This window comes from Rhincodon typus, chromosome 5 (genome assembly GCF_021869965.1).
Source record: "Rhincodon typus isolate 14 chromosome 5, sRhiTyp1.1, whole genome shotgun sequence".
NCBI classification, from domain to species: domain Eukaryota; kingdom Metazoa; phylum Chordata; class Chondrichthyes; order Orectolobiformes; family Rhincodontidae; genus Rhincodon; species Rhincodon typus.
The window spans coordinates 110,496,706-110,508,245 of record NC_063336.1 but is presented as its reverse complement, the minus strand read 5'-3'; the positions used below and the strand labels follow the sequence as shown (position 1 = coordinate 110,508,245).

Here is an 11,540-nt window from a genome sequence, read left to right as displayed (position 1 = left end):
TGATGCTGCTTGGCCTGCTGTGTTCATCCAGCCCTGCACCTTGTTGTCTCGGATTCTCCAGCATCTGCAGTTCCTACTATCTCCTATTCATAAAGCAACTTCACTGTTTGGAAATTCAAATTCTTTCTTATTGGAATTACTAATTTGAAAACGTCTTTGATGCATTTATTTTATCATTTATTTATATGAAACATGGAGCATGTAAACAGAAGAAAAATACGCTTGTTTGGAATTTTTACTACATTTATTGAGACAAATCCTTTTGCTTCATCCAATACTGCACTTTTTGTAGATTATTAGCTGGCAATGGAAATTAACCAAAAAAAGACTTAGTCACTAGGCATCATGAAATTAGTACTGTGTTTTATTTCTTACCATTTATTGAACTCACAGGTGAATAAATGGAGGCCTGCAAGATAGACAAATAATGATTTAAGATTGATTATTCAATTATATCTGTGCTGTAGCTCCATGTATGAAACTATTCGTGTCTGAACTTTAAGTTTCTTGAAACTCAGTGGCACCTGAAGGAAGTTGTATTTTACCGAAGTTTTTTAAGGAAAGCTAAAGACAAAGGGGGCCATTATGGTAAAGGAGCTTCTGTTGAATTAGAAGCATGTTAATAAAAGAGAATAACCCTGGGTAGTTTTTCCAATGAGCAGCAAACACAATCAGATTAGCACTGTGCTCCAAGTTTTCCAAGAAGGCAGAGCTCTGCAATTCTGGCAGGAACTTCTGATCTTGGCTCCTTTAGTAACATGGAGCGCACCTTAAATCTAACGTTGTGTCAGATGGTCAGAGGAGTCATACTATGCCCCTTTCTTTTTTGGCAGTAGTTGTGATATTCTATGATTTAAACGTTCCGGGAAAGGATATGTATGTAAGGTAAGTATGCACTTTGGATGCCAGCTAGTAGCCTGCCATGTGGGTAAGGGTGCTATGTGGTTAGGTTGCTAGGTGGGTATAGTGTTAGGGTGCCAAGTTGCCAGGTGTCAGGGTGCCAGGCATGTAGGGTGATAAGTCAGTGGGATAGTAGATGATAGGGTGTCAGGATGCAAGCTAGTAAGGAGTTTAGGTAAGTTAGGCCAGGGTGGGCAACAGGAGGGGATGGTATCATACCTGGCAAAAGGGGGCAGTGTTTGTGAGGTCTAAGTGCAGTTGTAGAGAGACAGGAAGAGGGTGTGGTACGTTCTTGGTGGAAAAGGGGTTGTTAGGTCCGGGGAGGAAGAGGGTGTTGGTCCTGGGGTGAAGGAGGTTGGGGGGTTTGGATCCAGTGGCACGGGAGCGAGTTATAGAATCATAGAGTTATACAACATAGAAACAGATCCTTTGGTCCAACTCATCCATGCCGACCAAGTTGCCAAACTAGTCCTGCTTGCCAGCATTTGGCCCGTATCCCTCTAAAACTTTCCCATTCATGTACCTCTCCAAATGTCTTTTAAATGTTGTAACTGTACCTGCATCTACCACTTCCTCTGGCAGTTCATCCCACATAAGGGCCACCCTTTGTGTGAAAAAATTGCCCCTCGGGTGCCTTTTAAATCTTCCTCTTCTCACCATAAAAATATACCCACTAGTTTTGAACTCCCCTTCCCTATGGAAAAGACATTAGCTATTCACCTTATCTATGCCTGTCATGATTTTATAAACCTCTATAAGGCACCCTGTCAACCACCTACGCTCCAGTGAAAAAAACCTCAGACTATCCAGCTTCTCCTTATAACTCAAACCCTCTAGTCCTGGTAACATTTGGAGTTGCTGGCTTTTGAGGGGAAAGGAGGGAGAGGAACAGGGTAGATATCATTACCCAGGCAGGATGGGGGAGGGATGCTGTGGGGTGTTCACATCAGGTCCTGTGGTGAGAGGGGTTTGTCAGAAACTGGGTTGAGGAGTTATAGAGGTGTGCCATGAACAACCATGAAGTATTCATCTGTGCGGAGGGACAACTTCCAGATTGTATGGAGATAGTAAGAACTGCCGATGCTGGAGTCTGAGATAACACAATGTGGAGCTGGAAGAAGTGAGCAGGCCAGGCAGCATCAGAGGAGCAGGAAAGCTGATGTTTCAGGTCGGGACCTCTTCAGATTGTGTGGAGAGATGTGTTTTTGGGTCCTGAGCAAGGAGCTGTTTTGGGTAAGTGTCGGGGTATGGGGGTGGTCTAAGGGGTTTGGGAAATGTATAGTTAGGCGTCCCTGTGGTAAGCGGGGAGGGGGAGTGGGGAAGAGTCATTTTAAAAGTTAGATAACAAGGTGTAGAGCTGGATGAACACAGCAGGCCAAGAAGCATCAGAGGAGCAGGAAGGCTGACGTTTCGGGTCTGGACCCTTCTTCAGAAATGGGGGAGGGGAAGGGGGTTCTGAAATAAATAGGGAGAGAAGAGGAGGCGATGATGGAAGATGGATAAAGGAGAAGATAGGTGGAGAGGAGACAGACAGGTCAAAGAGGCAAGGTTAGAGCCAGTAAAGGTGAGTGTAGGTGGGGAGTTAGGGAGGAGATAGGTCAGTCAAGGGAAAGTTACCTCGAAGTTAGACCAAGTGTTTAATTTTCCTGCGTAACTATTTACTTAACTGCAGTGGAACCTCCAGAGTCTCCAATTTGAAAAGATACTTTCAGACAGTTCAAGGTGCAGGGGAGTGGCCCATTGGAATCTGCAATTTCCTGAAGAATTCCCTTGGAGTCTGCTACATCAGGGATTCCACCGGGTCCCAATGCACAACTCCAGCCTATGCTGCAGAGAAAAAACTGTCTGGCCATTGGAAAATCCGGATAATTATTTTGCTATCTTTCTTCCACTGATGTTGATGAGCCTTTGGGGAAAGGGGGCTTCGTGTTAAAAAGAAAAGCTGTCTATAATGGTGTGGAAGATACGATTAAATGAAATATCCGTGCATCTATATGTAAACAATTTATGTTCATCAGAATGTGGGCTCAATTCACCTTCCCAATCGAGCTCACCATGTGTGAATGGGAGCAGAGGATGGAACCCAGGTCTCTAGCCCATTTCTCTTCTGTTACTTTTTGGAACACCATTTGGAAGGTGATGTTTGACTGAGGGTAATAATGTACAGGCCATAATATCATGTGTATTAGAACCATGTTAACATCTGGAAGACATATATTAAAAAAAGTGATGACTTACACTTGACTCTTGTGTTGAGCAATACTGACTCTCCTCAACCTTTGACTGGGAAAGGGGCAGCAAAAGGCAGTAAACCACTGTCACAAAGAACATCTTTGCCATGGTTTTGCTCTTTATCTGAAATAAAGAGAAACAGTAAAAACAATTATCTAGATCTGGGTTAATGAAGTAGATCTAGCTGCGTGTTGGAGGATGTTACTGTAAAAGTTGGGTGACAAGACTATTGTCTTATTTTACACTAGCTATTGTCCCAAATTGTCTGAGTCAATGAAGCAACGAGCAGTTGGACAGAAGTGAAACACTGGGCCAGAAAGTGCAATAGCTTGGTGACATTATACCTGGGAGGTACACAGGGCCTGAAATGAAGCAACTGGAGCAGGAGTAATCTTGCTGGTGACAAATGTAATGTTCAGACAGCTTGCGTGTGTCAAGAAGGGTTGACATAACTGGATTCAGTTCTTATTTGTTATGCATGATAAGCTTCTAACTGGATCAGCCCCAAAAGGACAAAAAATCAAATATTCTAGGACACATCAAAGGTGACTGGAAGGAAAGTCCTTTAACACGATGCAACCATGTGGAGGTGAGTCGGGCCAAGCTTTTCAATTTTTCCATCAGACGTTTAGGACAGAAAACAAAAGCGCTACAAAAATAACATGGATGGCAAACGGATGGAGAGACTTGAAATGGGATTTGTGAGCAAGTGCAGGGGTGGTACATGAAATCTGCTTTCCGTGGCATTGATGCTGATGTGCTCCTGTAAGAAATAGGCATAAAGAGGGGTTACCATGTGCAGTCATCTGGAGCTCCCTACCCTGAGGATAACATTAGAACATGTCTGCTTCATTACCTATGCTGAAAGCAGGCAATGTACACCTCCACAGAGGAAGTGAACATTATGTGGACGTGTTGCATGCAGGAGGTGGGAGTTAGAGGCGAGAGTAATGTGCTGCCAATGACAGTCATAATCTGCTCCGGTTCTTGCTCAGTGGAAAAAGTGGCAATATAGAACATAGAACATAGAACATAGAACATTACAGCGCAGTACAGGCCCTTCGGCCCTCGATGTTGCGCCGACCTGTGAAACCAATCTGAAGCCCATCTAACCTAAACTATTCCATTATCATCCATATGTTTATCCAATGACCATTTAAATGCCCTTAAAGTGGGCGAGTCTACTATTTTTGCAGGCAGGGCATTCCACGCCCTTACTACTCTCTGAGTAAAGAACCTACCTCTGACATCTGTCCTATATCTATCACCCCTCAATTTAAAGCTATGTCCCCTCGTGCTAGCCATCACCATCCGAGGAAAAAGGCTCCCACGGTCCACCCTATCTAATCCTCTGATCATCTTGTATGTCTCTATCAAGTCACCTCTTCACCTTCTTCTCTCTAACGAAAACAGCCTCAAAACCCTCAGCCTTTCCTCATAAGACCTTCCCTCCATACCAGGCAACATCCTGGTAAATATTTCCGACAATGCTGATTGATTAGGCATTGGTTACATTAACATGTGTGCAACACATTGTAGGTCATTCCTATGTTAAAACTGGAAGAGGCAAAGGCAGAAACATTGAAGCTGAAGCTGAACTTGCTTGTCCTGTTGAATTATAGATGTTTTTGCAGAAGTTGACAAAACTTGTGGCGATCTTGAAACAGTTGCCCTTACTCATTGCTTTGTGGGAGAGTCAATAATGACAGAAAAGTGACACATCCGATTCCTGTCCTTATTAATTTCCTTCCTATGTCTTGTATTTATTGACGGATTTTATTTTTCTCAGTGCTGGCAACACTAACTTCTTAGTTATCCTGAAATGGCAGCCTTCTCATGGAACAACTGTATTTCCGTCTGGTGGTGCTTCTCCCAGATGGGGATTCTAGAATATTCCCCAATAATGACAAACTATGCCCAATGGCGTGTGACTTGGGGTTGATGGCATTTCAACCACACATCTGCATTTGTTCTTCCCAGGTTATGGGGGAGGGGATGCCACTTGTCAACATGCTGAAGGGAATCATATAGAGGCCGTACACACTACAACCACAATGCTGAGGTGCCGTCATCTGCTCCGTATGGATATTGTCAAAGTTCTCAATTGCTATTGCAGCTTCACTCATCCATACGATTGGTAGGTATTCCAGTGGACTTAATTGTCACTTGAGCCAAGAAAGGAGGTGAGCTATTTATCACAGATCACACTGCTTCTGTACTGCTATTATAGCCGTTATGCCAATGTAACTGGTTAGGTCAAGGTTCCAATCAACAGTAATCCCCAAAATATAATAAACACTTTGCATAACAAGTCCAAGTCAGAGCAGGAAAAGATGCAGGAAAATTTGACTGAGAAATTAATTAGAGAAACACTGTCTTGTTAAGTTGAAACAGTGTATGCGCATTAACTTTCTGTCTTCAAACCTACCTTCACAATTTATTACATATCTTGGTGTTCCCCTACAGCTCCCTGCACTGTCCACGGTGACTTGACTGTGTGGATTCAGAATTGGCTTGTCCATAGAAGGCAGAGGATGGTAGTGGAAGGGTGTTTTTCTGGCTGGAGGTCCATGACGAGTGGTGTTCCTCAGGGATCTGTACTGGGACATCTGTTGTTTCTGATATATTTAAATGACTTGGATGAAAATGTAGGTGGGTGGGTTAGTAAGTTTGCAGATGATATGAAGATTGGTAGATTTGTGGGTAGTGTAGAAAGTTGTCAAAGCATACAGCAGGATATAGATTAGTTATAGATATGGGCAGAGAAATGGAGGTGGAGTTTAATACGGGTAAGTGCGAGGTGTTGCACTTTGGGAGATCAAATATTAAGGAAAATGGCAGGACACTGAACAGCACTGATGTACAGAGGGATCTTAGGATTCAAGTCCATAGCTCCCTGAAAGTGGCCACACAAGGACATAGGGTGATGAAGAAGGCATATGGCATGCTCGCCTTTACTGGTCGCAGAACTGAGTCCAAGAGTCAGGATGTCATGTTGCAGCTTTATCAGACTTTGGTTAGGCCACACTTAGAGTATTGTGTTCAGTTCTGGTCATCACATTCCAGGAAGGATGTGGAGGCCTTGGAGAGGGTGCAGGCGAGGTTTATCAACATGTTGCCTGGATTCGAAGGTATGAGCTATAAGGAGAGGCTAGAAAAGTTTGGGTTGATTTCTCTGGAGTGGCAGAGGCTGAGAGGAGACTTGATTGAAGTCTACAAAATTATGAGATGTGTAGATAGGCTCGACTGTCAGAATCTTTCTCCCAGAGTTGAAATGTCTAAAACAAGGGGGCATGCATTTAAGGTGAGAGGGGGAAGGTTCAAAGGAGATGTGAGGGACAGGTTTTTTACACAGAGAATGGTAGGAGGCTAGAACACGCTGCCAGGAATGATGATGGAAGCAGATACGATAGGGCCGTTTCAGGGGCTTTTAGGTAAGCACATGAATGTGAAAGGAGGGATATGGACCAAGGGCGGGCAGAAGGGATAAGTTTCATTTGGCGTCATGTTCGACACAACATTGTGGGCTGAAGGGCCCATTCCTGTGTTGCATTGTTCTATGTTCTATGTTAAAAATGTCTTTATCAGCAACCTTGGACACAGGGCCTGAACCATTTGTTCACTGTGCAAGTTTGATGCTGAAATAGAAAACATCAAAGCCATCCTGCAGGGTAATGGCTATTAGACTTTTTCTCCCTGTAAATCGTATATTCATGAACAAGCCTAAGACTATCACATTTGATCCTGAAACTTGCCCACAGTAATCTGCCTCAGATTACCCTGAAAGGGTAAAATATCTCAAAAGTTTCAGTAACAGGTGAAGCTAGCTAATTCATGTTGCTACTATGGTGTTCACCATTAACAGGATGCCTCTGTCAAGCCAAAGAAACAGTCACCTTATTGAGAAAATGAATAATGTGGTATATGAATTTTAGTGCCTGTGTGATGCTAGGTATATAGGCTATACATTCCAAACACTGGCAGATCATATCAATACCATGTTTCTTCATGTCCAACATTAGATCTAATGCCGTGATTGGATACGATTTGCTAAATAATCCTGTGCTAAAAATAATGGTGACGACTAATTTAGGATTGTCAGTCAGGTTCTCAGTGTGGAGCACCTGTGTGTAATGGAAGCTACATATATTAATATACAGATCCTGTTTTAGTGCAGATTAAAATAACATGTACACTCTGTATAACTGTTGCAACTTCACACGGAGGCTCCACAGATATCCCCATACTCAATCATGGAAGATCCCAGCACATCAGAACAAAAGATAAGGCTTAAGCTTTCACAACAATCTTTAGCCAGAAGAGCCGAGTGGATGATCCATCTCAGCCTCCTCCAGTGGTCCTCCAGCATTACAGCTAATTTGATTCAGTCCATGTGATATCAAGAAACAGTTGGAGACACTGGATATTGTGAAGGCTATGGGCCCTGACAATATTCCAGCAATAGTACTGAAGTCTTGTGCTCCAGAACTTGTCGCTGCCCTATCCAAGCTGTTCTAATACAGTTACATCACTGGTATCTACCTGAAATTGTGAAAAGTTGCCCAAGTATGTCCTGTATATAAAAAGGTGGAAAAATCCAACCTGGCCAATTACTGCCCCATCAGTCTACTCTTGATCACCAGTAAATTGATGGAACGTGTCATCAACAATGCTATCAAGCAGCACCTGCTCAGCAATAACCTGCTCAGTGATGCCCAATTTGGGTTCCCTCAGGACCACTCAGCTCCTGACCTCATTACAGCCTTGGTTCAAACACAGACAAAAAAGCTAAACTCCAGAGGTGAGGTGAGAGTGACAGCCCTTGATATCAAGGCTGCATTTGACCAAGTGTGGCATCAAAAAGCTCTGGCAAAACTAAAATCAATGGGAATCTGGAGGCAAACTCTCCATTGGTTAGTGTCATATCTGACAGAAAGGAAGATGGTCGTGGTTGTTGGAGGTTAGTCATCTCAGCTCTAATACTTCACTGCAGGAGTTTCTGAGGGTAGTGTCCTAGGCCCAACTATCTTCAGCTGCTTCATCAATGACCTTTCTTCCATCATAAGGTCAGAAGTGGGGATGTTCGCCGATGATTGTACAATGTTCAGCAAAATTCATGACTCCTCAGATACTGAAGTAGATCATGTTCAAATGCAACAAGATCTAGACAATATCCAGGCTTGCCACACAAATGCCAAGCTTTGACCATCACCAATAAGAGACAATTTAACCACTGCCTTGGCATTCAATGGTGTTACCATCACTGAATTCCTCACCGTCAACATCCTGGAGATCATCATTAAGCAGAAACTGAACTGGACACACCAGATAAACACAGTGGCTGCAAAAGCAGGTCAGAAGCTAGGAATACTACAGCAAGTAACACACCTCCTGACTCCCCAAAGCCTGTCCACCATCTACAAGGCACAAGTCAGGATTGTAATGGAATACTACCCACTTGCCTGGATGAGTGCAGCCCCAATAACATTCAAGAAGCTTGACCTCATCCAGGACACAGCAGCCCGCTTTGATTGGCACCACATCCACAAGCATCCACTCCCTCCACCACCGACGCTCAGTAGCAGCAGTGTGTACTAACGACAAGATGCACTGCAGAAATTCACCAAAGATCCTCAGAGAGCACCTTCCAAACCCACAACCACTTCCATCTAGAAGGACAAGGGCAGCAGACATATGGGAACACCATCACCTCCAAGTTCCCCTCCAAGCCACTCACCATCCTGATTTGGAATTATATTGCCACTCCTTCACTGTCGCTGGGTCAAAATCCTGGAATTCCCTCCCTAATGGCATTGTGGGTCAACTCAAAGCTGGTAGGCTGCAGCAGTTCAAGAAGGCAGCTCACCACCACCTTCTCAAGGGCAACTAGGGATAGGCAATAAATGCTGGCCTAGCCAGCAATACCCACATCCCACAAATGAATAAATTTAAAAAAAAACTCAACAAATTGGATGACAGCCATTTTCTGGTTCAATTCACAGAGCAGTTCCTTAAGCGGTTTAGATCAACCTGCCTAATTTTAAATTTAAACAAAGCTTGGTAGTTAGCTGTCAGTTGACATCAACTGATGCAATAACAATGGCAATATCTCTAAAAAATCAGTGCCACTTGCCAACTAATTGCCATTATCATTTCAGACCATATAAATGTTGTATTCTCTTTACTTTGGTATTGCAAATTGCCTTGACCAATGTAAGATGAAAGGTTTTAACAAAATATATCTCTTTTCAACAAAGAAATATATTCCATGTGCCGAATTGAACACTGGTCCAGCAACCCCTCTACTTTCAGTGGTCAATAGACAAGCACTTCAGGATCCCCCTGTACTTCTCAGAATTCTGCCGTTTATCTCCTTGTTTATCCTTCCTAAACAAATTTCTTCATACTTCTCTGGATTGAGTTATGTATACCGTTCTCTTTCCACCACACCAGACCTTTGTTACCTTCCTGTATTCTCCCTCACTAACAACTGTTTGGAAAATTTTCATATAATTTGCAATGTTTTTCATCATGCCATAGAGTCATACAGCACAGAAACAGACCCTTCGGTCCAACTGGTCCATGCTGAACATGAGCCCAAACTAAACTAGTCCCACCTGCTTGCCCCTGGCCTATATCCCTCGTCCACTTTAACTCTAAATCATTCATATAAACCAGGAACAGCAAAGGAACATGTCACTGAGCCTGTGCGTCCCCACTAAGAACAGTCTTCCAACCACAAAATTATAACCCTAACAATCATAACCCTTTGTTTTCTGATGTTGAGCCAATTTGGATCCAACTTGCCCTTGGATTCCATGAGATTTAATTTTTTCGACCAGTTTGCCATGTAGGGCTTGATCAAAAGCTTTGCTAAAATTTATGCATCAAAGTTCTCATTAAGGATCTCACCTACTCCATGCATACTGTCCTTTGTCCTGAACTGGACTCATCCTTTCCCGAGCTACCCCCTTCCTCTTAATACAAATATAAACTGCCTCTGGGACTCTCCTTAATCCTACTTGCCAAGGACATTTCAAGCAACCTCACAAACTCCATAAACTCAGATGTTAGATGAGAAGAACCATTTAAAAACAGAATTTACATCCATTTTACAAGTGACAATGCACCGCCCAGTATGTTCAATGACAGGCAGCTGCTTAAGAGAGCTCAGGGAAATTCAATCTGGGGTCCCTGAAGACAATACCTAAGGATTTATTGATGTGCTGTAGCTAAATAATTGAGCTTTTTTTCTGAAAAACTGTAAGAACTGCTCTTAAGAAAGCCTTCTTGCTGTTTCTGCATTAATTCCTAAGAAGCATTACATAGATGGAATCGTACAATCAAATTCTTAAAGAGGCCAGTAGTTTATACTCACATTTGACACAAAGGCTTCAGATCTTTCCGATTGTCCGTTGTTCAGTTAACACAGGTAAAACATTTAGATTTTCACTGGATTTACTCAATAGGAGCAATTTTGATCAATTCTTGTCTTCACTGATGGGTGTTGGCAGTTATATTTGATGGACTGAGTATATAGCTTTATAACAGCTCCTCGTGCTCACATTCTCTTGTAAACTGATGAAAGAAATGGAAGAATTAAAATATTTGCATATTGAAATGAAACTAAGTGGGTCAGAATTTCCTGGAGTGGACTATTGCACAATATATGCCATTAGTTAGTCATTATCCACAATCACTTTCACAAGCAAATTCACCCTGTAAATTCTGTAAGTGTGGGCAAAGAGGCATTTAGGATCTTCAGACCCTGAATGTTGTGGGTAATGGCGAGAAATCTGAGACAATCACATGTGAATTCCAGCGAGGTTTTTCTTGACGTCAGGGGAAACAAGTCACATTTTCCACCTAAGTCCTGGATGTCAAGATGGGTTTCTTGCTAGGGAGCAGCAAGTTGTCAATTAATGGGCATTATCGCTCACTATCACCCTCATTATTATTTCATCTCATCTCATCATTGTGCTGGTTTCCATTCTGAACCCTGCCGGATAGAAACTCGGACACTGGGAATTCCCGAAAAGGAAGTCTGAGTGGGTATCTGATGACTCCAACTTGCTACCTGCTCCTCCAGACCTCCGTCTTGGTCACCTGGCACCAACATCTTACAGCAGAGGCTGCATGGACCACACATCCACAGACCTTGGCATCATACAGACATCAATTTCACACCATCATCGCACATTATGTAGTACGTTTCTGCGCTTCAGTGTTGCAAGGACACTTTGCACACATGGACAGGTGCCCAGCTCACAGACTGACCAGGGCTTGTCACTTGCTGTCTTCCCACTCACTTACTTTGCACTGATGTTGATGCTCACAGTATTCCTGCCTTGCCTTGGTTTTTATTTGTGAGCTCACATTACTGCTGTATTGACATGCCTTTTGGCACA

At 43.1% G+C, this 11,540-nt stretch overlaps 1 protein-coding gene across 1 annotated transcript in view; it reads right to left on the bottom strand.

Moving 5' to 3' along the window:
• The window catches only part of adgrf3a (adhesion G protein-coupled receptor F3a), an 82,168-nt gene extending 70,917 nt beyond the window's left edge, over nucleotides 1-11,251 (bottom strand). Inside the window, exons 1-4 of the mRNA XM_048597118.1 lie at nucleotides 11,210-11,251; nucleotides 7,130-7,256; nucleotides 3,139-3,293; nucleotides 376-409 (exon numbers count right to left, since the gene is read on the bottom strand). Coding sequence (XP_048453075.1) covers nucleotides 376-409; nucleotides 3,139-3,293; nucleotides 7,130-7,256; nucleotides 11,210-11,251 — 358 coding nt within the window. The remainder of the gene's footprint in view (nucleotides 1-375; nucleotides 410-3,138; nucleotides 3,294-7,129; nucleotides 7,257-11,209) is intronic.
• Nucleotides 11,252-11,540: the final 289 nt, after the last annotated feature.